The sequence below is a fragment of the Mesoplodon bidens genome (assembly GCF_964165515.1).
Source record: "Mesoplodon bidens genome assembly, contig: HAP1_SCAFFOLD_96, whole genome shotgun sequence".
Classification (NCBI taxonomy): domain Eukaryota; kingdom Metazoa; phylum Chordata; class Mammalia; order Artiodactyla; family Ziphiidae; genus Mesoplodon; species Mesoplodon bidens.
Window position 1 is genome coordinate 286,948 of NW_027671845.1, and position 25,814 is coordinate 312,761.

Genomic DNA, 25,814 nt, shown 5'->3' on the forward strand with positions numbered 1-25,814 from the left:
TAGGATGTTGGCAGAAATTTCGAAAGACTTCACATGGACCAAGAGATTTCTGGGTGTAGGAGAAACTAGGATGCGGGCTCCTTGTGGACCGAATTTCATAGGTGTTAAGTGCTATCCTTTTACTCTGTATTGGAGTACAAGGGCTAAGGAAGCCTTCCGAACTTCTTGGGGATTCTGGATGGCACAATTTGACCGATAATTGGCTCCTCTCCGCAACTCCAGGACTGAGTTTGACCGTGGCCCATTTTTACTAGCTGTGTGACCTTGGGGACAGGTTATTTATGGCCTCTGAGCCTCAGTAAGTTTCTTATTTGTCAGACTGGGTATAATTTTCCACCTTTAGGATCAAAGAATACTTGGCACATAGTAGGCCCGGAGGATTAGTAATTGCTTTGAATGACTGGTCAGATTCCTATAGGTTGCTTCTCCGTTCCCTGCTGCCCCTGAGATGCCCGCCGCCCTCCCCCCGCAAGACCTGCGTAGGCCAGTGTCTGGGGACCAACCTGCAGGTTAAGCTCCCCTCCAAGGGTATTCCTGAGGCTATTCCTCCAGGTCTGCCTCCGTGGGTTCCTCCTTCTTTCCCTTTGTTACAGTTCTTTGCATTCTGGGCTTTAAAGGAATCCATATGAAAAGGCTGGGATTTTTTTTTCTCCCCCTAAGTGGGATCATTTATATGGTTAGGAATTGATTCCAGAACCGGTATCTAGGTGCTCTTTGGCAAGTCCTCCCGTCATTCTTTCGGGGGGAGGGAACAGCAGCGGCTGGAGGGGAGAGACCTGGTGGGAAGAGGTGAAAGGGTCTGGCCCGCTGCAGAGGCCAGAGGTGCTGTGGTTTGTCTGATAGGGATTAAGTCCGGATGTTATGAGGTCTCAGTGTGGTTTTCAATAAAAGTCTGTCAGGGATTGCTTCTTTTCTATGGATATGTATTTTAAAAACTTTACTAGCATGAGAAGAAAACCAGACCTGTATGGATCCAGGCCGGTAGTAAGCTACTGTGATCAGGTTTCCTACTAGACTCCCAGAGGGGAAGTCAGCGTTTGATTGAAGCTACACTTGGTTCTTGACTCTCTGGGGATGCCTGCTCTGAAACAGGAGCCCTCCCTTTCTCTCCTCCCCCCCACCCCCCTTTTCCCTTCTTCCCCTAAAAGCCTTTGTGCTGAAAGAGCTTCAGTAGGCATGAGTCCCTGGTACCTCTCTAAAGAATGCCTTCCAGTCTTTGCTGACATTGTTTTGTGAACAGTGGGTTTTACCAGGCCAGCAGTTTTCCCCCGATCTTAGCTCACTATTTTAGAGGTTCGAGTATGCCCAGGATGCTCCCAACTGCAGTGCTTTCCAGTGTGTGTAGCCAGGGCCTTGCCTGTAATCTGAAGACACCTTAACCTTTGCCCTAGGTGCCCCCCCGCGGGTGGGGGTGGTGAAGGTGGGGAGAGCAAGGACAGGGGATCTTGTTGAGGGTCTGTTTGTTTTCTCCAGCCACAGAGGCAGAGGGGTGGAGTGGGGCGAGGCCGAGAGTACGTTCCAGCCTTGGGTCTGATTTAAAACTTGGTTTAATTGGAGAAACTCTTAGGCATTTAACAGTTCTGTACAAATGCAAACTTGACATAGCTCTAGGCCTACGTCAATTAGGAAAGAATAAATGAAGTACAGAGATGTCCAAACTATGTAATTCCTAGAGTTGTCTGCCCACCCGTAAACACATGACAAGTGCCAAGGCATTTCCAGTCAAAACACCCATGGAACCAGCAGCCTCCATCCTTTGTATTTATTATTTTATTAACAGCATTTTACAGAGCATTTAACAAGCACAGCCTGCCTGCTTTCCACCACAGCTCTCAGCAGACTGAGGGGTGGAAAACAGATGGGGGTGGCGAGGAGTGGTCTCTAGAAGAGACTTCTAAGCTGGAGACATCTCTTCAGATGGGCAAGGAAAAGGAACATTTGGGGTTCCTTTCTCCTGGCCCCAAAGAGAAGACAAAAGTAATGCTTTGGAGGAAGAAATCCCCTCTCCCTTCTCCGGAGGAAAGTTGTGCAGATGTGGTCTGTCTAGTCTCCACTTGGATTCCAGAAGGTGTGAAGCAGGGTCTGCTTTCCCAATACTCTGCCCATCAGTTATTGGTGCTTTTCAAAGAATAAGTATTTGTCTGCTATCATTATTCTATATCCTGGTGGAAAGTTTATAAGGAAAACGAATGCCTTTCTTAAGTCATAAAATGAGCCTTGTATGATTATTTAATTAAAATCTATTTAAGGACCGATTAGGCGTGTAATTTGCGCTAATAATGACGATGATGGAAATGTTCGACTTAACCAAAAATCATAAAAGGAGACATTTTGATCAGTGGGGCGACCAGGAAGGATTCAGGGAGTTGGACGGTTTTCCGAAACACCAGGCTTTGGGCTGCAGAAAGTGCCGAGCTGCCTAGCCTCTGGGACCACGGTAGAGAGGGCTGCAGGACCCCAGGCTTGGCCGGGGCAGGCCGACCCACGCTTTGCTGAGCAGAGAAACCGACCCTGGGAGTCCGAACAACCTTTATTCCCAGCTGAGGAAATGGGGGAGAGGGCCTGAGAGGAAGAAACTCTGGGAGAGAGCTGATGAACCCCACAGAACTCTGCGCGAAATGGCTGTGTTCTCTTGCTTTAACAATCAGCAGCGACACACGCATTGCTGTCTAGGCTAGCCTTGGCTGGAGCCTGGAAGGGTGGGGGGAGGGGGGGTCTCTTGTTCTGGAGAAACCTGCCAGCTGCTGGGCTTGGTGCGAAGGCAGACACAATGCTGCTGTTGGTTTGATCTCTAACTGGATTGTTAGTCTGGCTTTAACTGTGTGGTAAGGGGGGAATGTGAAGGCTGTTTACAGCGAGTGCAAATAATGTGACAGCTGTTGGTGCAGGAGCAGCGCTGTGCCTCCTCGGCGCTCACACAATGCGTGCACTGTGCAGGCCCACGGAGAGCTGCAGAGGTGGCCGCCCCTTGCTGGCCCGGGAGCCCTCGGATGCGCTGTGAGAGAGCCCTCCGGCGGCGGCACCCGCACCCCCGCACCCCGCGACACGCATCTTTCTGGCTCCTGGGATCGTGGTGGACGTGCGCGCTGGTTGGTGTGTTGTGGATTAGGGAACTTGTTAGGCAGAGGTGGCAGGAGAAGGCCTGCGGGGTCATGAGTGTCAACTGTCTGGAGGGGTTTGGCCGGGATCTGTTGACCTGGGGCCTCAGTGGCTTGTGACCGGGTTGTTAAGATTTGGGAAAGTAACTTTCCACCCTAAAGCAAGCCTGTTGGAAAGAATGTATTAACTGAAGGCTTTCTGGAAATTGCAGAGGCTCTGAAGGCCGTTGTTCTTCCTCTGAAATGGCCCTGTTATTCAGACAAGTTCAAGAGACAGGCGGCCGCTGTGTTCTATGCCCTCGGCCCCGTTTCCTGGATTGGAAACACAAGTGTGTAGGTTCAGGACCCGAAGGGGGGTGAATGGGGGTGGGGAGGGGTGCAAGTCGGCTTTTGATCACCCGCCTCCCTTTGCCTTCCCGGTTTTTAAGAGCGCACTTGCCTTTCAGCTGCAGGACCAGCGGTGCTGTCTTGAGGTCTGCCCACAGCGCCACCCACTCTGTGACTTAATCAACGAGATGCCCACAGCCCGGCCTTCTCTGAGTTCCTGGTCCTCTGCCAGGCACTGCGGGGAGGCGCCAGGGTGGGAGGGAGAACAGTTGGTGGGTGGCAGCAATACCCCGCTGGGCCGGTCCAAGCTGGCAGGCTCAGGATGGTCCTCAGGATGGTCCAGAAGATGGGCCTGCCCCTGGGCTGTCCTGGGGCAAGCTGGGGGTAAGCACCACTCCCCCCAACCTCAAGGTTGAAGGCTTCCGCAACCCTGGCCCCCGGGCTTTGGAGGATCATTTAGAGCTGACTTAATTCTATATCCTGCCCTTCTGTGTGATTTCGGCCCCTGAGTGTACAGCTTGCAGGATATCTGCAAATTACGGGTCCACCTCCGCTCCCCCCTGCCCCCACATCTACTCTCTGAGTTATAATGTGGACTTCTACATCTAGTTGGGTTCCCTAGTGGGGAGCTGGGAGATGCTTCTGGAATGATACATGAACTTCGGTGCCAGTTCTATAAATTGGTCTCTTTTTAGGACGTGTGCCATTTTCTGTAGGAATGTTGCTTGCAAAACGAGTTTCGCCTTGGAGGAAAGGCGGAAAGATAAACAAGCCTGCAACGCCAAAGCGCTGGCAGTCTTTCCCTCCTTCCAACTCTCTTAAAGCAGCCGGGCTGCATTTCCAGGATTAGACTCGTGCTTGTGAAGAGGGACTCTGGTTGGCTTTTTTTTCCCCCCGAAGCAAATGCAAATTAGAGAAAAATAATTTTCTTTCAACGATATGCAACGTATGAGTCACTTGTTATCGTGCTCCGAGGCAGGTCTCATTGGCGCGTCTGCCAGCTCGCTCACATCTGCTGGGCGCTGTTTGGGGCATTTTAACCTTGGTGGTGTCGTGTCTGGTCCCACGGGTCAAGGAGGAGTAATTAAGCTCTGAACAGCTAGAAAAATTCACGGGCCCCCACGTCTACCGCAGTTTTCCCACAGCTTTGTTTGGGGTGTTCCGGGTTCCAAGATGAACAGACGTGGGGTTCCTATTGTTCCTCGTAAAGAAAGTGGGAGCCCCTGTCCTCCTCTGACCCTCATCCCCAGCCTTCCCAGGACTCCCAGGCTGCACACAATCAGCAGGGAAGCCGGGTGCAGGTCACAGGACCCTGTGTTTTATGCATCTTTTTTTTTTTTTTTTTTTTTTTTCAGTATGCGGGCCTCTCACCATTGTGGCCTCCCCCGTTGTGAAGCACAGGCACCGGACGCGCAGGCTCAGCGGCCATGGCTCACAGGCCCAGCTGCTCCGCGGCATGTGGGATCTTCCCGGACCGGGGCACGAACCCGCGTCCGCTGCATCGGCAGGCGGACTCCCAACCACTGCGCCACCAGGGAAGCCCCTATGCATCTTTTATTCGTAAAAAGTTCCTTTGTGCTTCCTGTGTGTACTAATGATAGCTGTCGTTAATAGCTTTCTGGTCTAGCTTGTTCCTTGTGGGGGGAGGAGTTTGCAGTGAGTTCACTATTTCTACAAAGCCCTGATGGAGGCTGCAGTGCAGTGACACCCCGTCTAGAGTCGTGGTCTATGGATCGTTTATTCTGGATCTGCCTCCAGGTTGTGTAGACTCCAAGTGGGAACCCAGCCTGTAGGGACCAGACCCGAGGGGGTGTGGAGGGTGGGTGGGCGGGGAGGAGAGGAGTCAGGTTGATTGATTGCTTTCAACCGAGGTTTCCTGTCCTGGGCTGCTGCCTCCTGTTGAGGGACACCAGCTTCCAAATGGGGCCCCCTCTTGCATACACGCGTGGTTGTGTGTGGCACAACCGTGAAAGAAAGTGAAAGGAACAAAAAGCCGAGGCCTGGCGTCGGGAGGGGGGGTTGGCGGGGGGAAGGGGAAGTGTCTGAGGTTGGTCCAAGAGCTGACGGGGGGCCACGGCTCTGTTTTTGGGAAAGGGGGTGTGTGGCGGGCAGCCCCGGTTTGGCAGCGGCTCTCCCGGTCGATCCTTGCTGGTGCCCCCCTCCCCAAGCCCCCGAGCCCCCTTTTACAGTTGGCTACACCTGGCTTGCATCTTTGAATCGGGGAAGGTGGGGGAGGCTTCCACGGAGAGAACACTCCAGACTGGCCGAAGGGAGCGCAGGACGATGGGCCGGAGCGGTCTCCAGTCAGTGCCCACTCCCCTGGGGCGCGCCGCCGCACATCCTGGGTTCTCCGTGCGCCCACCCAAAGTTGCTTTTTGTCAGAGATTCAGCGGCAGGCGCCTGGGAAGGGGGAGCCCAGAGGAGCGCGCGGGCGGGGTGAGCTGGGGTCGGGGGCTGGCCGAGAGAGCCGGGGGTCCTGGAAGGTCAGGCGGGGGGTGCGTGTGGGGGGGCGGCCCCGCGCGGGGACCTGGCGTAGGAGGGGCGCGGAGCCTGCGGCAGCGCGGGTGTGTGTGGTGGGAGAGAAAATCCCTTTGCTGCCGACCGATCCGTGCTCGGGGCTGAGGCGGGGGAGGGGGCGCCGCTGCCGCTGCGGGCCAAGTTCACTCCCGACTGACCCGAGTGGCTCGCGGCGCTATCCTGGCGCCCTGGGAGGAGGCAGGGAAGGTTCTGGTTGCTCAAAAGGTCAGGGCCAGCCGCGTGAGTTTCCCGTCCCCCACCCCGTCACACCCGCACTCCTGCTCCGCAGCTCTGTTACTAATGCAAAACTTGGGTCGTGAGTGGGGACGCCTCTGGAGGCGGCGACAGCCATGACTTGGAGTGTGCCAAGAGACAGCGCCTGGGCAGGCTGGATCACTCCTTCCACTCCTCACTCCCCCCCAGCACCCATGCCCGGCTGCAGGACCCGTCGGGCGACCTCCTTCAGCCACACCCCAGGACGCCTGCGACCCTCGCCCCGACCTGGGGGCATCCTTGGGGTTCCCTTCTCCCCACTGCTACACATACTGGGGAAAACATCCCAGGAGGACTTGCCCCAACGCTGCACACCCTGGACCGCTTTTTCTCATCTCCCACCTCCTCGCGGCCCCCAGTGCTAAAATAGGAACTTCTTCTTCCCTCCCTTCCTTGACACCAGTAGAGAAGTGTCTGTGTGTGACTCAGTCTGCGCTTGGAGCAGTCCCAGGAAGGGCTCCCGCGCCATGAGCTTTGGGCTTCCATGAAAGCCACACACTCTGCAGAAGGTCACCCCTCCCTGGCCCCCTCTGTGTCCCTGCCTCAGCCTTCCCTCTGCCGCAAGGAAACTATGTAGCCATTCTGGGGTTGGTTTGTTACGTAGAATGTTTAGTGGAGTCAGATGCTGTTTAATGGGTCAGATGTGGCCTGCACCAGCTATTGCCAGGCAGAACTCGAGTCCATAGTGCAGTTTAATCCTCTGGAAAACACGGTGCCAAATATTTACAGATGAGGGGGCCAGAGTTGAAGAGGTCCGGCCACCTGCCCAGAGACACGCCGTGGATGAGAGTGGGAGCTGGGAGGCTGTGGTGACTGCGCGCGCGCGCGCGTGTCCTCCACAGAGAACCAGCCATGCCGGTGCAGCGAGAGACACCCCTTCCCCGAAGAGGTCCCCAGCCTACGGAGGACCGTGGTACATGGCATGCTGGCTGGGAGCCCTGCCGTCTGCCCGGCCTTCTGAGCCGGAAGCTCCCCAAAACCCGTCCAGGTCTTCTTGGTCACTAACTGGATAAATGCCTGATGCGGCATGGGGTGCCTAGAGAGTGAGGCCCTAGGAAGGGGCACCGTTCGTATTGGAGTGGAGTTGGGATGGTTTGGTGGCACTGCTTCCCATTCCGTCGCTGTCACTTGACAAGCGTGCTGTGCAGACTTGAACCAATCCATCAGCGCCTCAAGGGCGGAGGCAGTGGAAAGTGGCCCGGTGCCAGGAGGAGCTGGGGTGGAGAGAAAGGAGAGGTGGCAGGAGTGGCCTGGTGCTGCCTTCCTCCCTGCGCTCACGCCAGCCTCTCACGGCCACTGCTCCTTCCTTTGCAGCCTGTTTGTTGCCTGCCAAGGGAAGTCGCCTTTAAAGAAAAAAAACAAAACAAACGTTCTCTCCTTCTCCTCATTCCATAATGGTGTCTTCATGGCAGGAATCGGCAGAACGGTGGTGGGTGCAGCTGGGGACCCGTGTGCCCCCTCGTGTCTTTTCACAGAGGGCCAAAGTGCCCTCGCTCAGGGATGCCGAGGTTGGGGGGACAGCTCCTAATCTTGGTCCCTCTGACCTCTTTCTGCCAATCAGGCTCTTCTCCCCAGCGTCCAGGCCAAGCTCGGATGCTAATCATAACTCTTGGCTCCCGGACCAGATGACTGCCCAAGTCTGTCGAGGGAGACTCAAGCTCTCCTGTGCTTGCCCCTAGGGCCAGACCGAAAGCCGGAGACCACGCGGCAAGTCTGCGTTTTGCAAGCCGGGTCTCTCCCAGAACTGGGTGTTCAGCGGGCAGCCACCACAATTCCTGGTCTGTTCTTCAGAAACCAGACGCTCTTCCGTCTCCCCGGCTGACCCCTTCTCTTGGCCACCTTCCCTCTTCATCCCTGTCCCACATCCTTGCCCCCTTCTCTCCACTGCTGGAAAAAAGGGTTAAAACCCAGAGCCAGGGTGTAGCTTAGCAGCTCCCACTGGAAACAGGTTGGTGCTTGTAAAGTGCTTTTCATGACTGGCTTCACACATCTTGGCACTTCCAGAAGCATCACCCACCTGTGGAAGAAAAGGGGGGGGTCGTTGAGAAATAAGGGCAGATGAGCCTCTTATATACAGCAGCAAAGCGCCTGCTGTGTCTGTCATCTAAATCACGTCATTTGCCCCCTGCAGCATGACCCACAGCCAAGGGTCAGGGAAGTCACTTTTGAAGAACTTTTCCTTGGAGGTTAAAAAAAAAAGAAGAAGAAGAAAGTAAGAAAGACCCCCAACTATTTCAATAGCCGCTTCTAGAAGAGGAATGGGGTGAGCGTGGCGGTGTCTCTGACCCTATCTCTGTGTCCCTTGCGCCCACGATCCCCTTAGTTAGTTTAGTTCTACATCCCAGAGAGATGGGGGGTGGGCCCGTTCTTCAGTGATGGTGGGGTGTACGCAGTATGGCCTTTGCCCAGGATGAGGGTGTTCCTGCCCAGGATTTGGGCTGTCACTCTGGAGAAGGGCCTCACGCCAGGCAGGGCCCCCGGCTCCTTGGCCCTTTCCGCTCAGGTCCATCTTTGGCCCGGAACCGGAAGAGAGTTAAAAGTCTTTAGCTCGTTGCAATGAAATTATGGCTGGCAGTGGCGCCGCTGTTTGTTCAACAGACCTCCACTTTTAAACAGTTCACAAAAAGTTCATGGGGCAGCTAAAGTTTATAAGTGTGTGGGTGTGGGTGTGTGTGTGTGGGTGTAGTCAGCAGGATCCAGTACTGAGCCTTGCCCCTCCTCCTCTTGTTTCTTCACGGCCAGCCCCCCGCCCCGCCCCGCCTCCACTCCCGTGACACCGGACCACGCTCGGGGCCTCAACGGACCACGCTCGGGGCCTCAACCCTCCATCTGACCCTGTGCACGTAAGAACACTTCATCCTGCCACTGGGTGTTATTTATCTGTGCGGCGTTAATATTGAAAACCCCACCAGTCAAGACCTGGAAGGGCGGGGAGAGGCTTTGAAAGCACCCCATGGTCCCAGGTGTCTCTAAAGTGCATTCCCCTCTCATGCTAAGTCCAGGCCGCCCTTTCTAAAGAAAAGCCCTTTCAAGGGAAGGGGGCTGCTGGCCCTTTTTGAGGGGAGGGGAGAGGGTTCAGTAGGATGATTGTGGCAGGGGCCTTTCTGTTTCCTCAGTCAGGTGCTCAGAGGTCCTTGTCCCAAGGTGACAACTGAAGGAGACATGTAAGAGGCAGCTTGTGTAAGTTTTGAAGACTGGAGCACCAGAAGAAGATTGGGGCTTCGAGGGCACACACGCTTCGTCCCTCATCCTTTTCTTAAGGGTTTGATGGAGTGACCCTTTGGCTTCTGGTATAATGTCCAAATTTCATCATGACACCCAGCCAGGGGGTGGCATGGTGTGGTCCTCCCGCTGCAGCCACGGCCAGGACACTTGCACCGAGGAATGTTGCTCCTCCACCTTTTAGATGAGGCTTCCCTGGACATCTTCCTTTTGGTCTTCCTTTTGTAGAAGGGGCTGCAGGGGTTAGGGAGGGGACACTTTGTTGAACGTGCCTTCTGGTCGGCCCTGCACTAGTGGTGGCCTGCCCCCAACTTGATTTGTATGTTCGAAACATGGAAGAACAGCCCGTGAGCCCCCCACAGAACCTTCCTTGATGCCCAAGTCCATCTGAGTCCACCTTTTCGGGGCACTGTGGCCAGCCACTGGAAATGCCCCAGTCTGTCTAAAGAAAGGGACGTTTCCTAAAGAAATAGCTTCTCTAGAATCCCACCAGGCCGGACACAACTGGGAGATCCCTGCCTCTCCTCCAGCTTCATCGTTGAGCTCTAACTACGCGCCGTGTGTCTGCGGCGTGGGGCTCTTGATGAACAGATGGTGTTCTCTTCTGTATAGGGGCCGATGGGGGATGCTGGTGGACAAAAGCCTGTGTTAGGACAAAGAAATGCAGAGGGATAGCCTGGCTGGCTTTGGGATTCAGGTCTCCCAGGTGCTCCCCGACCCCACCCCTAGTCACTCTCGGAAAAAGAGTCCCCAGTCCTTGGTGGCTCCCACCCAACAGACCTGGCAGTCAGCTCCGTGTGCTAAAGTGTAAAAGCAAGCATTTGCGTATTTTTTCCTGCTAACAAAGGAAATGTGTCGACTTGGGGAACATTTGGGCTTTCGGGAGCTGTGTGGGTGGGTGTGTGAGGGAGGAGAAAGAAAAGTTGCCCCCATGAGCTGCACACCAGTGATTTCACACTCAGGTTTGGGTCCTGTGTAAAGAGGCCGTGGCTGGGGGGGGGGCCCTCCCCCGCCACCCTGCCCCGGACAAGGGAGTCTGTGAGCAGGGGAATTGCCTAGGGCCATCGGTCCCAGGCATTAAAGGCTCCCCTACTTATTAACCCAGCATTTAACAGCAGGATATGGAGCTGAAGCGCAGTCAAAAGAAACGGCTCAACCTCCAAAGAGCAATTAAAATCCTGCACGAGGATAAATCACGCACCGTGATAATCCTGTGAATAAAATGCAGCTTGTCCTGACCCTTCACTCATGCAGCAAACTAGAATGTGGTGTGGGTGGGGCTGGTGGGCCGGGAAGTTAAGGAGGGGGCGGGGCTCTCCCCTGTGCCTCAGCAGCCTCCTCCCTCCTCCCGCTAGACGGAAAACGGGTGGCTTCTGCTTGCTCCCCGTGGGCCGGAATCTTGCAGCCCCAGCCCCAGCCCCAGCCCGGCAGCCTGGGCTGCTATGATTTCTGCACTCGCTCCTGATTGCTGGTCCCCAGCGAGCAGGCGTCATTGAATTACTCAGTCCCCTCCCTCTGCAGCTCCCAGGCCAAACCACCCAGGTTTGGGGCTTAATCTAATCTAGGGCTCGGGTGGGGTGGCTCGCCAGCCCACTGACTCTTTTTGCCCCTCCATCTGTAAGTCACACGCACCGCAGCCGTGGAAGTGAGTCGTAGTTTGGGCCGCCACACCGGACTGTTGTGCGTTTTATCCCACACCCCACCCCTGTCCCCAATCCTTTCAGCCACAAGAAGAGTCAATGTGGGGCTCCCTGGAATCTAGCACCGTCCACTTTCGATCCAAGTGTGTTCTCCAAAAGGCTGGGAAAGGGGAAGGGAGAAGGGAGAAGGGCAGGTTAAGGGTGTCATGTGCTGTACCTTGAATGGTGTGGCCTGTGGCTCTTGAACTCTGCATCCCCAACGCCTCCTGCCAGGGAAGTTCCCTCCTTGAACCTCTGGCTCAGGTGTGTTCCTTTGCTTCTGGCCATCTGTAGAACGTGGAGCAGGGTCTGCCTTCCCAAGTGCATTCTGTATGAAGTGCCTAGAAGGAGGGTTTCTCTTGTTCCCTCTTTGGCTCCTTTTTTGTTCAACCTCCTGGGCTTCTTTTTGTTTTAAACAGACTAGACGCTTGAAGAAAAGCTGCCATTCAAGAAGACGACACGCTTTCAGCACCACCCCCCCACCTGTATGGGAATGTTCACAGCTGGATGAACAGCGAGAGGGTCCGCATGTGTGGGATCAGCGACAACAGGTAAATGCGCGTGTCCGGCTGAGGCCTGGGGAGAGCGTGGGTCCTTCCTCAGGGCTCCTGAGCAGAGCCCCCCCTTCATGTCCTCACAGCCAGAGTGGGCCCTAAGGGGGTAGGGGGGAGATCTCCTGCCTAGCTGGTGGCCCTTGATTTACAGTTTTAACAGGCAACCTGGCTCAGCGAAGCATTGCCGCCCTTTAAGAGGTTAGCCCCTAAAGCGGCCTTTCAGTGCACTTTCGTCCTTAATTTATTATTTCATATTTACGAAGGAGAATTAATCCCAGTCTATATGCTGCTTTAACTCTAAATGTCAGGAGTGTGGGCCCAGGTGGATCGGCCTTCGATGTGCTTTTAAAACAAATAGTTTGCTCAGTAATAAATGGGACGATAGCCACCCTTCACACCATTGAAGCCCAGGGTTTCTCTGCGTCCTCCGCCACCTGTTAAGCGAGGCCACTGGCTCCTGGTTTCAGTCACCCGGCAGCTCTGTTATGCTTCCTCATCAGTAATTTTGGAGTGCGGGGTAGAGGCAGCTAAGCAGTAGATAATTGAAGCTGCTCTTCCGGGTAATGATGAAACTTCTCTCTGCCGCTTGTCAGTGATTTTATCCTGGGGATTTGGAAGTTGGCACCAAGCACTTTCTTTATCGATGCTCTCTGATAACAAGTTCCAGGGGCAGCCGCAAGCAGCCTGGCACAGATGTGTGGCTTCCCCTGGAGCAGCTGACATTTGTATGATATTAGTGTGTTATCCCCCATCATTTTGATAGAGGCAGTCAAATATGGCTTCATTATCACCATGGAAACCAGTTTCATAGGACATGGTACCTAACTTTGTTTGGGGAAAAGTTTTGAAAGCCTGTCCTCACGGGTAACACAGAAGTGATTGATGTAGCCAGCTCGCAGACTCCAGCCTTGAGGTCCCCACTTTGGCTTTGGACATTGTATTACCTCATTCCTGTCCTCAGGTAGAGCTTATAAGGGTCTGCTAGGACAGCAGAGCCCGGACTGTCCTGCCCGGCCTCTCTGGAGGAAGAATTGTGAGGGTGACGTGGTTGTGCAGACTTCCGGCCTTACCCACCTCGAGGACGTAGCATCTGTGATTTCACATCCCTGTTGCCCTGCCTTTCCTTTGTTTTTCCCAGTCCCGTTGAATCACCATTCGGGGACAACTTTCAATATGGGCCATTGGGGAGGATTTTTTGTTTTTTAAGGGCAGTTGGAAAAACGGAGTTATTAGAAACTGGTCTATTCTGGGGCAATCTATGAAAGATGGATTAAGTGAGGAATGCTTTCATGAAGTTGGTGTGTCCTTCTAAATAGGAAAATTCCTGTAAACGAAGGTGACACTTCAAAGGCCGTACTGGAACTAAGGGAAGAAAACCCCTTGAATCACAACGTGGTAAGAGATTAATGGCTTCTGTTGATGTGCTGAGTATCAGTGATCTGTAATCAATCGTGCATTCATTTGCCTACCATTAAAGGGCCTTTTGGGGGCGGGGCGGGGTGTTTCAGGGCAGGGCTGAGTAGAAAGCCTAGGCCGCAGGACGAAGCCTCACCCAATTTCTTCCTGGCTCGCTTTCTTGGCTGTGCTCGCCATTTACGTCCTCGTCCCCTGGTGACTGGTGGGATACGTGCCGCCTTTTCTTCGATAAGCTACGTGCCACATCAGTGCTCCCAGCTGGATAAATGTGTAGCCTCCAAGTAGACCCTTAGGGTTTCCCTTCCCAGTAAAATATGAAACAGAGCTGTCTTCAGATACCAGGGAGAGGAAGTCAAAAGACACAACTACAGTTTGACCCATGGCCTCTTTATTGATTTAGAAATGAGACAGCTCAAGTCCTTCATTCCTTACTGTCCCCCTGAAGATTGGTTTTTGTTATGTTAAAGAATGCCTCCCCGCTCCATCCGGGGAAAACGCAGTGCACATCGCCCCGCCCTAACCTGACTGGGGCCTGGGGAGGGTGAGTCCGAGTTCTGTACCCCATGAGGGTAGTTCTGAGAGCAGTGGAGTTGGTATCACCTCAGTTGCAGCAAAGAATTTCTGCTGAGAAGGTGGATCTTCCAGAGTTAATAGATGACTGATTAATGCAGGGGCCTCAAGTCTAAGGGGACCAACGTTTTCCGTGCTTTGAGGACACTAGTTGGACAACGGTGAGGCGGCAGGCAGAGGAGGGTTCTGGATAAGCGGGGGCCAAAGACCTTGTGAATCCTTTAGTTTTTAACCGTTTCGGCTCAGATGTTGAGGCTGATGTCCGATTGAGCTAGTCCGCGGTTTCTCTTTGGGATGGGCTGCTTTGAAGGCATGTCCTCGGTAATACCCATATTCTTCTTCTGCGAAGGTGGACGCGACCACGGCCCATCGGATCGATGGCCTGGCAGCGCTGAGCATGGACCGCACGCACCGGCCTGATCCGGGAAGGGCTGCGTGTCCCCGGAAACATCGTCTATTCTAGCTCGTGTGGACTGGGCTCAGAGAAAGGGCGGGAGGCTGCCACAACCATAGGTGGTCTGGGGTTTTCTTCCGAAAGAAACCCAGAGATGCAGTTCAAACCGAATACACCCGAGATGGTGGAGGCCTCCGCTGTCTCCGGAAAGCCCCCAAATGGCTTCAGTGCTATATACAAAACGCCACCCGGAATACAAAAAAGTGCTGTCCCCACGGCAGAAACACTGGGCTTGGACAGACCTGCCAGCGACAAACAGAGCCCGCTCAACATCAATGGTGCTAGTTACCTGCGGCTGCCCTGGGTCAATCCCTACATGGAGGGGGCCACGCCAGCCATCTACCCTTTTCTCGACTCGCCAAAGAAGTATTCCCTGAACACGTACAAGGCCTTGCTACCTCAGCAGTCCTACGGCGTGGCCCAGCCGCTGTATTCTCTGGTCTGTACCAATGGGGAGCGATTTCTCTACCTGCCGCCACCTCACCACATCAGTCCCCACATCCCATCATCCCTGGCCTCGCCCATGAGACTCTCGACGCCTTCGGCCTCACCAGCCATCCCGCCTCTGGTCCACTGCGCAGACAAAAGCCTGCCCTGGAAGATGGGCGTCAGTCCTGGGAACCCGGTCGATTCCCACTCGTATCCCCACATCCAGAACAGTAAGCAGCCGAGGGTGCCCTCTGCCAAGGCGGTCACCAGCGGCCTGCCGGGGGACACGGCTCTCCTGTTGCCCCCCTCGCCTCGGCCTTCACCCCGCGTCCACCTTCCCTCCCAGCCCGCTGCGGACACGTACTCCGCGTTCCATAAGCACTGTGCCAGGATGTCCACCTCGCCCTCGGTCACCCTGTCGAAGCCATACATGACGGTCAGCAGCGAGTTCCCCGCGGCCAGGCTCTGCAGCAGCAAGTATCCAAAGGCTCCAGAAGGAGCCGAAAGCACCCAGCCAGCTCCCGGGCACGCCCGGAAAACAGCAGGTGAAGACAGAAAAGGTGGCAGCTCACCTCCTCTCTTGGAGAAGCAGACGGTTACCAAAGGCGTCACCGATAAGCCACTAGACTTGTCCTCTAAAGTGGTGGATGTAGATGCTTCCAAAGCTGACCACGTGAAAAAGATGGCTCCCACCGTCCTGGTTCACAGCAGAGCTGGAAGCGGCCTAGTGCTCTCCGGAAGTGAGATTCCGAAAGAAACTCTTGTCTCCTCCAGGAAATGGCTGTGCTATCTATAGATCTGAGATCATTAGCACGGCTCCCTCGTCCTGGGTGGTGCCCGGGCCAAGTCCTAACGAAGAGAACAATGGCAAAGGCCTGCCGCTGAAAAACAAGGCCTTGGACTGGGCCATCCCGCAGCAGCGCAGTTCTTCATGTCCCCGCATGGGTGCCGCCGACGCCGTGGTCACTAACGTTTCGGGGTCGGTCTCGAGCGCCGGCCGCCCAGCCTCTGCGTCGCCGGCCCCAAATGCCACCGCCGAGGGCAGCGAGACCAGCAGGAGCTCCGTGGATACCACGCCATCCGTCATCCAGCACGTGGGCCAGCCCTCGACCACACCTGCCAAGCACAGCGGCGGCACCGGCAGCAAGGGCGCCAAAGCCAGCAACCCAGAGCCGAGCTTCAAAGCGAATCCCTCGACCACACCTGCCAAGCACAGCGGCGGCACCGGCAGCAAGGGCGCCAAAGCCAGCAACCCAGAGCCGAGCTTCAAAGCGAATGAGAATGGCCTCCCGCCGAGCTCAGTATTTCTGTCACCAAACGAGGCGTTCAGGTCCCCACCAATCCCCTACCCCAGGAGTTACCTGCCTTACCCAGCGCCCAAGGGCATTGCCATAAGTCCCCTCTCCTTACACGGCAAAGGCCCTGTCTACCCTCACCCAGTGTTGCCCAATGGCAGTCTCTTTCCTGGGCACCTCGCCCCAAAGCCGGGACTGCCCTACGGGCTACCCACGGGCGGGCCGGAGTTTGTGACCTACCAGGACGCGCTGGGGTTGGGCATGGTGCATCCCATGTTGATACCTCATACGCCCATCGAGATCACTAAAGAGGAGAAGCCGGAGAGGAGGTACCGGTCCCACGAGAGGACCCGCTACGAGGACCCAAGCCTCTGGAACCGGTTTTCTGAGATACTGGAAGCCGGCAGCACCAAGTTACATCCAGAAGTCCCCGCGGACAAGAACCTAAAGCCCAGCACCAGCTGAAATCAAGGGAAGACCGTTGTCAAGAGTGACAAGCTTGTCTATGTAGACCTCCTCCGGGAAGAGCCAGATGCTAAAACCGACGCTAACGTGTCCAAACCCGGCTTCACAGCTGAGAGTGTCAGCCAGAGTGCCGAGCCCACCAAACCCCCACCTGACCCGGCTCTACAGCCACACCGGGATTTCATTGCCCTGAGAGAGGAGTTGGGGCGCATCAGTGACTTCCACGAAGCCTATACTTTCAAACAGGCTCCGGGCCAGCCAGTCTCCGGCTTAAGCAAGGAGAATGTTCCAGTGGTAACCAACAAGGAGAACCTGGCGACGCCGGTCTCGACTCCATTCCTGGAGCCGACCCTGGGGAGCGACGGCTCTGCGGTCACGTTCGGGAAAACCCAAGAGGATCCCAAACCATTTTGCGTGGGCAGTGCCCCACCGAGTGTGGACGTCACCCCCACCTACACCAAAGACGGAGCTGACGAGGCAGGATCAACCGATGGCAAAGTTCTGAACCCGAAGCCATCTAAGCTGGCAAAGAGAATCGCCAACTCCGCTGGTTACGTGGGTGACCGGTTCAAGTGTGTCGCTACCGGACTGTACGCAGACTCCAGTCAGCTCGGCCGGGAGCAGCGGGCATTGCAGGTGAGCCCCCCCCACCCGAATTTCAGGAGCCTGACCAGTTGTCAGGTTTTTTTAATGTGTGAAGAGGAGGGGGCCGGGGGTATGATAGGGCAGGACACCGGGCTGATTTGGTTAATGAAGCTTAGGGTAATTGAAATGTTTGAAATGTGTCCAGTAAGGGGACGTAAGTGGATACTTGAAGTTATTCTGTAGATTTTAAGCAAACTCCACTCGAATGCTGATAACGGAAGTTTTAATTATTGCGAAGGATGTCTAAAAGACTGCATGACATTTACCTATCAATCGCTTTGATTTCTCTGCCGTTACTGTACGTTAACAAATATACCTAAAAGCGCTGCTTAGAGTGCCTTACGTGATACTTGGTGGAGGTGTGTAGCGGCCGCATGTCTGTGAGATTCGTGCAATTTTTTTTCCACCCAAAAAACAAACAAACAAACAAAACAAAAACACAAACCTTGCTTAAAGGGATAGAGTATGTATTTAACTTGCTAGTGAATGATAGATGTTGTATAGGACTTTCCTTAAGATATTTTACTTTTAATTAAAAGACAAATAAAGCCAAATTGTTTTGCAATGTTAAGAAAAAAATTGGTTTATGCTTATAAAAATGGATGAAGTTATCTAAATGATCCATTGAGTGCCCATTTTAATTACATAGGTGGAAGGATTACAAGAGGACAGTATTTTATGTCTACCCGCTGCTTACTGTGAGGTCAGTTCTTCAAATTTTTATTACTGGAATCTTCCATAAACCTTTTGAGTTAAATTTCATTTCCAAATATACAAAGGGAAGTTTGTGGGCCATGGTCGTCTTTATTCACTGTGCATTTGTTTTCTTTTCTGTTGTGTTTTTGTTTCGCTTTCTTTGCGTCGTGTTTTTGTTTTGTTTTATTTACCTTCGAAAGAGAATGTCTGTCTGTATGCCACAGTGTATGTATGGCTATACATACACACCACATATATCTCTACATACATATGGCTTTAGGAATAAAGAGTGTGTGACTAGTTACACATAGACACTCTTACGTTTTTATCGTTCAATTTTAAAATATCTCAGTTGTATCATAAATTGTGGTTGGTTTTGGGCAAACTTTTCTTTGAAGATACCTTCCTTTAAGGTAAGGGCAGTGAAATAGCTTTGGTGGTAAGGTGTGTCTTTTTTCCATCTCCGTTCTCTTTGTAGCGTGCAGTGATGCGCTTCTCAGAGTTGGAGATGAAAGAGCGAGAAGGTGGCCACCCCACGACCAAAGACTCCGAGGTGCGCAAATTCAGCCCCGCTGACTGGGAAAGGCTGAAAGGAAGTCAGGACAAAAAGCCAAAGTCGGTCGCCCCGGAGGAGGCCATTGCCGACCAGAACGACAGTGAGAGATGTAAGTGAACCCAGGCGGCTCGCGTGTGGTACCACGTCGGTGGGAACGGGGCAGTTCTGCTCCCAGTGCCGAGGGAGGTGAGAGGAAACCATACGCTTCCGACGGCCCAGCGTCTGGGTGCTGGCTGTTCGGAGAACGGGCTGCTCTGGCCACCCTTCCCAGCTGTGGATTGCAAGGCTGGTTGTCCTTTTGAGCGTTGCGGCATCCAGGAGTGAAGCACCTATGAAATGCTGTTCCCTGGCACGTGTCTCCTTTTTCCGGAGCAATGCTAGTCCTGTAGTTAGTAATAGTCTGATACAGTAGAGCAGAGGAATGGCAGTGCAGGACCTCCGGCGTAGCAGGTATGTGTTCTGTTTCGTAGCAGGTACGGATACGGGTTTTTGGTAGCAGTGGAATGACACTTGCAGCCAGAGCCAGACCCTCCAGAGTGACAGTCTCCTGTGGGAGGGGGTGGAGAGTACTCGGATTCTCCCTCCAGAGGCAGAGGTTTCGTTCACGTGCGATGAGGGCTGATGAAGGCCCCAGAGAGATGAGCATCATTGTGTTCTGTGGAGGCTCGTTTGCAGTCATGAGGAGCTGACACCACGCTCCAAGGGCGTGGGATCAACGAGGGTGTCTTCCCACCAGACGGGTGTGTTCTGTTCTGGAGGCCGAACTGGAGAGAAAGCTCGTGTTGCCTCAAGTCACACTCTGCGGTCCCATCGGCTGCTCCCCCACTGGGGTTGACTTCGGGCTTTGCCCTCGAGACTTCCTGGGCGAATGAGATGCGTTGGCAGCAAGTGGAGGTCTTTCTCCCGCTTTCTTCAGTGTGCGTGCTTGTGGCCTGTGGCCTGCAGCCTGCTCCGGACCCCAGAAACCTCACCGGTGATGGTGAGTGAGGGCACCTCGGTGAACGTCGAGGACACGGTGGGCGTGCAATCCTCCTGAGACGGGACAGTCGGGGGTGGTAGGCACGTTTGGGAGGCCCAGGCCCTTGGACCCAGTCATAGGGTCGGCGTTGGCCCGCACGCTTAGGTCGTGGGTGCCTGATGCAGTTCGGGAAAATTGTGGTCAGCCGCAGCGTGTGCTTCTCTCTGCTGCTTGGAGCACTGCCCTCCCCCAGCTCATCTTTGGGGTCAGACAAAGGCCTGTGGCCAGGGTTCTGGGTAAGCCACACTGGGACCGGTGTGTCCCACGTGGCTCCCGTAGAAGGGGATTTCTGGGGCTAGTCAGTGGCGGCCTTACCCGAGGGATGGGGCTCTCGATGTGCCTGGAGTAGACGATTCCGAGCTCCTCCCCCTCGGGATTGGAATGAAAAACGGAGGGTCCAGGCCACCCTGGAGTGAAGCAGCAAGAAGGCCTCCCTCCTTGCCTGTGCTCACAGCTGACACGCAGCCCTTACCCTCCCGAGTGGCCTCATAACTCAGCTCTTGGGGAAGTTTCTCAGAGAGATGTGGTAAAAGTGGGCAAGGCCAAGTTCACGGGGATGCACTTTTCTGAGGATGGGATCTGCCTGTTCTGGGTGGACGGTGAGGGAGGCTGGAGGAAGGGAGCGGGCAGTTAACCGGCCTCGAGTCTTCTCGCCCTTTTCTCCAGCAACGTGGCCAAACCCAGGGTGGCCGCTGCCCTTCACGTCTCAGTGGCCTCACCCGCCCTTCTTCCCAGAGACGTTTGTGTGCGTCCTTCCCAGTCTTTCCTGCTGAGCGTGGAGACGAGAACTCGGTGTGGCTGATGGGGAGCAGGGCTTGAGCCCCAGATGATTCCGAAAGCCCCCTCCCCCCACCGCCTGCCTCCAGTCTCAGACCGACCGACGGGTCTCTTCCTGGAGCACCCGGGACATGGCCCAGTGAGCCATGAATGGCCACCATGGGAGGGCAGGAGAAGGGTTGGGGAAGGTGAGGGGCTCCGTTTGAAAGGTTGGGGCAACGGAGGTGGGTTCCCCACCCACCCTCTGTCTTGTAGAAACGTGGGGTTTGTAAATAGCTGGTCAGGAAAGGTCACCTGAAGGGGCCACTGTTCTTACTGCGGCCTCCACGTCCAAGGCCCAGCAGGTGTTCACTCCATTCAGCTGGATATGAATGGGCCTTCTTGTTCTTGGGCCATCATGTCTTGAGCTGATATGGGCTCAGGTCCTTCTCATGGGTGTAGGTGTGGCCGAGAGCCGAGCTGTGAGCACATGGGAGCTGGGGCGGGGATTTGGGGCGGGCAGGGGTCCCAGAGAGGGTCCAGGATGCCTTCAAGATGCCTTCCCCCTTCTGAGGCAGCCCCTACCCATGGAGGGCCCAGGAGCTTCCAAGGTGGTGGGTGCTGTTTGCGTGGCCCTGGTTGTCCTGGTGCGGGTGCATCTTGTTGCTAGGGGCTTGTTTAAAAAAAGGAATTAACTTGAAAACACAGTGGCCGAGATACTCATTTATTCTTTATGATCACATGGGTGGCTGAGTGAAATTTTTATTTTGGAAGTTCACCAGAGTTTGGAGGTTCCTCAGACTTGGAAGTTCATCACTAGGAACCCTCAGTGGCATTTGAAGATGGGGCGGGGCAAGGTGGCACTGGTCCCTTCCTTCTCAAACTTGGAGTAACCATCTCCCTTGCCAAGCACTTGGCTGGGACAGGCCTAGGACCTGCTCAGTGGCAGTGCCTGGCCAGGAGCTGGAGGAAGCCTCAGTCGAGGGGCTTCATGAAACTTCTTTGCTCAGGGAACTTCTCTTCCAGCTGAGCACTTGCACGTTTGTAAACTACTTTGGAACAGAGATCCCCTGCACTCATTGTGTAGCAGGTGTAACTTTGAACAAGGTTAGCCCTGACTGGAGGTGCTATTATAGTTAAGCTACAGAGAAGGGGATTTTAATCCTGGGGAGCCTTCCAGCAAGTCAGAACCCTCTCACCTTGTTTAGGCCTCACTGGGCATGGCTCAACAGTGGTGAGGGTGCTTTGCTGCCACAGTGACTTGTAAATGTTGCTGTGGTGATGCTTCTGTGAGGTGATGCTATGGTACAATCATAATGAATTTGGGATATATGTGCTGTGAGTCATAGGACCATGCTGCAGGGACCACGTTCACATCTTGCTTAGACTGGGTGACCAAGGGCACATGGCTTCCCACTTTTAGAAGGGCCAAAAGTAGCAATGATGGCAAAGCCTGATGGTTAGGATCCCCGTGTATCTATTTATCTCCCCATCTCCTTTGCCCTCAAGGGTCATCCTCCTGTGGGTCGTGGTTAGAACAGTCTTTGAGAAGCTCCAAGTGACACGGAGCCTCTACCCCATAGCTGGTGGCCATGGGCATCTTGGGCAGTCGGGGTGGGTGTCCTTCAGGGTTATTACTGGCCTGGGTAAGGTCACACTAGCGTAAGGTCTTGGGGGGCCTTAGCTGAGGGGAATTGAGATCTTTGCCCTAAAAGGCTCCGGGGTTGGGGGAAGGGTGGATGGACCTAGTTTGGAAAAAGAAACTTTCAAATTGGACATGGGGGTTCTTAAGGTAGCCCTTCCATTCCTCCATGGATCCCCTCCCACGGAGCTTTTAGGGAAGGCTGATTGGACCAGAGAAGTCCAATGGTGTAACCAGCAGGGCTCACCTCTTAAAATTTCCTACATTTCAGGCCTGAGATTCAGGCTGGTCTGAAAGTCTTGGCATCTTTTGGTTAAAGGGATTTTTCCAGCCTTTCTCTGTGCTGAGCCCGGCCCGTGATTATGAAGCCCACCCTGGAGGGAGGCTAGCAGTAACATTCCCACTTTACAAGTGAAGGGGGCCGAGTTGTAAAGCGGCGCCATTCCTGCCCGAGTGTTTAAGAGGGTCACAGAGCAGCCCGAGTGAGAGTTGCAGCACGCCGTCTTCACCGGGCCTGCGGTAGCCTGGGCTGCATCACCCGTAAGCACAGGCCAGGAGTTTGGGGTTTCTCCTGCTGCCATGACAGGAGACCCTCGCGGTTGGGGTGATTCCACCATTCCGGCAAGAGTAGATGGGGATCTCTCCCACCTTGGGATACCCTTGGAGAAAAGCTAAGTGTGTTCCACCATTGAGAACACAGGTCAGGCTAGCCCAGGCCAGGGTGAGGTTCATCCCCACAACTGGCTGCCATTAAATGCTGGGAATGCCCCCCAAGAGAGGCTGATCAGGGGACCAGCCGGCTGGGCAGAAGTGGGAGTGATACTTGAAGTGGTCTAGGGAGAGGAGGAGGAATGCGAGCAGCATGTGAGGGGTGTGTCCATGATTTCATCTAGAAAAACGGGCTGTGGGAGCTTAGCTCAGGTGTTAACGAAATACCAAACTCATACACCCACCCCCACCCCCGGCCGGTGATGGACACAGGGTCATCTTCGGGGAACTCTTTAACAGCACAGTGATCATTATGGAATTATTTGTGTGTTAGAAACAATGTGACTAGCAAAGCAGTTGAACTGTTTCTTTGGCTAGAGCAAAAGCGAGGAGTAATGTTAGGCTGGGGTGATTGGAGGAAAAGCCCCAAGTGGATGCTAGATTGAGCAGAGGGGGCAGGAGCAACACAGGCGGAGCTGAGGTGTGAGCAGTTCAGCCCTGCCCGCCGCCCCCCCACCCGCCCCCCCATGAAGGGTTTGGAGTCTTGTCTTTGAAATGTCCTTAGATGCTTGTTGCCTGGGAAGGAAGGCGTGGAGACGTGCCAGGTGGGTGACTGGTGTCACTGAGGGCCTTCTTCCTAGACAGGAACTAGGAGCAGCCCCTCGATGGCAGTGAAATGCTTTTCCCCCCACGGGTGTGGAAGGAGGACAGACGGACTTGTAGCAATCTGGTTGAGTTCTTTGAAATTGCCCTTGACCCTTGTGTGTGCACCAGGAAGCCTTTCCTTTCCCTTTGCCAGGCTCCTCTTGCCTTGGTCTCCCCAGCTTCCCAGCCTCCCACCATTCTTTCCGTACCCTTTTTCTTCACCCTCGCCCCTGCTGACCCAAGTGAACATTGGTGCTATGTCTGTGTAGATGGCAGTTGGGGGCTATTTGGTCTGTTGATGACATCAGCCTTTTTTGTTTACTAGCAGCTGTTTCCATAGTCATTTGTAGTTCCGCCCTGATTGGTTGGATAGTCATTTGTAGCTCCGCCCTGATTGGTTGGATCTTACTGTGAGGTCACTCACCCCCCCTTTAAAAGTAAGCCACCTTGGAGAGTTAAGCAGTTAGGGAGTTATCTCACATGCCTATAGAGAGAGAGTGTAGATGCCTCACCTTGACCCTTGAAGGATGGATTGTGAGTGGGCTACACGCCTCATCTTCTGCTTTCTTTGCTGGCTGTGTTCAGCTGTCCTTCCTTTGGGACGTCTTTCTGAGGGTTTTGTGCTTCCAGCGTGTGAGGCCCCTGGTCTCCAAAGGGGGGTGGTCTGTTGGTAGCAGATTGCCTTGGGCATGGGGGTCCTGCCTGCTCCTGGTGACCTTTGTTCCCTCCTTTCCGGGTTGTCTCCCCTCCCCTAGGGGAGTGTTATGATGGAAGCAAACCTGACCCCTTCGAAGCCCCAGAAGACAGTGATCTTCCTGAGGACATGGACACGGAGCCCCCCAGAGAGTCCCTCACCGACCAGACGGCCCCGGACGCGTCACGCAGCCCCACCCTCAGGCTGAACAGAAAGCGCAAGGTCTCTGGCAATAGGAAGCACACTGAGACCACTGTGCTCCCGGAGAACTCTCTGCTGAAAGCCAAGCCGAGACGGGTCTCCAAAGGTGAGCTCGGTTTCGCTTCGGCCCGCAGGGCACCCTACGGAAGTCCTGGAGCGGAGCAGTGGAAAGTTCCAGTCCCACCCTGGATCCCTGGGGGGAGCCACTCACACCTCCCTACCCCCCACCCCCCCAAAGCCAGGTGGCGGGGCTGGAGCCCAAAGGTGGCCAAAGGCAAATAGGCCCCCTCCCGAGACTTGGTGACAAGTTCCAGCCAACACAGTGACCACACCCCTCCCCTCCCCCACTCCTGTTAGTGATGTGTAAGACAGTTCGTTCCCCGCCCTGGGGGGCTTCTTCATTAATTTGTAGTTATTTCTCCATTAGCTGACTGGCCTGAGAGGGAAATGACAAACAGTTCCTCTAACCGCTTAGAAGAGCCACATTATAGTGAGCTGACCAACCTGAGGTGTGCATTGAATTAACAGGGCTCCATCCCAGAAAGCAGCGCCGCTTGCTGCACCTTAGAGAACGGCAGAAGCAGCAGGTGTCGGCAGCAGAGAGCAAACCTGGCCGGCAGGGCAGGAAGGAAGTGACCCAGGCGGTCCAGCCTGCGGTCACCCCCCAGGGCAATAGCATCTCCGAAGAGAAACCTGGCAGGAAAAGGGCAGAGGCCCAAAGCAACAGAAGCTGGTTGGAGGAGTCCCTTAAATGCAGTGACAATGAACAAGGTACGCACGGGGCGGGGGGCGCTCCTGGAGGGTGGATCACCCGCCCTCTGTGGGAAACGGCCCTGGAGGGGACCTGAGGGCCATCCAAGTTGACAAGAGTAGCGTGTGGCGAGCGGGGAGTTTTCTTCATGAGGTCCTTTCAGCCTGCACACTTCTTATGGAATGGACAGTGAGGTGGGAGCTCGACTTCCTGGGCTGCTCCTCATCACCCAGCCCGCGGCTGGGCAGGAAGGGAAGTCTTGGGTGACCCCGGGCGCTTGTCAGTGCCCTCATTCCAGCCTCAGGCTGTCTGTCCCCAGTCGCCCTGTCCCGAGCACCCAGGCCCCCCATGGGTGGGGACGGGAGCGCAAAAAGGGCTGGCTTCTGCCCTCTCTTGCGGCCCTTTGAAGCGACTTGCCATTTGGCGTTTCGTGGGTTAGCCCATTTGCCGGTTGAATGTGGGATAATTAAAATATTAGTGCTTTGAAAACATAATTGGTATATCTTTAAAAACTGAAGCTGCTCCAACGATCAGTGCTAACAATGGGCTTTTCTTTCCTCACCGGCTACAACTGTGTAAGGCCCGCTGCTTCTCCCCCTGACAGATGTGCTGTGCATGGACGAAGAAATGGATCGGCAGCCTTCGCCCCTGCCGCAGAAATACACCGACAACAGCGAGAAACCATCCGCGAAGCGACCGTGCAAACCAAGCATTTGATCCCTCAGGAGCCCAGGCGGGGCTTGCCGCTGCCAGGGGACTCCTAGGTGGACAATGCGGATGGCAAGGTACCTCTTGCCCCTGGCTCTCCCCCGCCCCCCGGGCCTCTGCAGGCACATCCCGCCTGCCTACTTCTCTGCTTCTGGGGACAAAGCTTTCCTTTTCCTGAACCCCTCCCCCCAAAACGTCCCTACCCCTTCCTAGGGGACGTGTCTCCTGGGTGGCGGTGAAGTTTCCAGCGAGTAAAAATGCAGCCCCTTCCTCGCGCCCCGCCTCCCTCAGACAGAGAGGAGGAAAAGTGCTTTCCTCCACTCAGGAGCGGCCTGAGCCCAGTTCCGACTATGATCTTTCGCCGGCCAAGCAGGACCAGAAGCCCTTGGACCGTTTGCAGCAATTGTTACCATCTTCCCAGGCCTCGTAGCTGACATGCTCAAGCTCCCCTCCAGAGACCACCCAGTCCCGCCCGATGCCACCAGAAGCGCGGAG

General features: G+C 54.9%; 2 protein-coding genes and 1 pseudogene across 3 annotated transcripts in view; all 3 read left to right on the forward strand.

Moving 5' to 3' along the window:
- The window catches only part of LOC308610924 (BCL-6 corepressor-like), a 210,054-nt gene extending 194,574 nt beyond the window's left edge, over nt 1–15,480 (forward strand). The window contains exons 3-5 of the mRNA XM_081259907.1: nt 11,536–11,667; nt 12,987–13,065; nt 14,006–15,480. Of these exons, the coding sequence (XP_081116033.1) occupies nt 14,205–15,335 (1,131 nt within the window). The 5' untranslated portion in view covers nt 11,536–11,667; nt 12,987–13,065; nt 14,006–14,204 and the 3' untranslated portion in view covers nt 15,336–15,480. The remainder of the gene's footprint in view (nt 1–11,535; nt 11,668–12,986; nt 13,066–14,005) is intronic.
- LOC308610912 (centrosomal protein of 78 kDa-like) overlaps nt 1–25,814 on the forward strand; it is a 460,151-nt pseudogene that overhangs the window by 194,833 nt on the left and 239,504 nt on the right. The window lies entirely within an intron of this gene.
- On the forward strand, nt 15,481–25,727 carry LOC308610903 (BCL-6 corepressor-like; the record flags this gene model as incomplete). Its single annotated transcript, XM_081259893.1, has 9 exons — nt 15,481–16,260; nt 16,312–16,935; nt 17,594–17,647; nt 18,119–18,305; nt 19,113–19,175; nt 23,721–23,966; nt 24,389–24,631; nt 25,216–25,396; nt 25,645–25,727. 8 exons carry the CDS (start codon nt 15,481–15,483, stop codon nt 25,326–25,328), a joined length of 2,310 nt encoding a protein of 769 aa, XP_081116019.1. The 3' UTR covers nt 25,329–25,396; nt 25,645–25,727.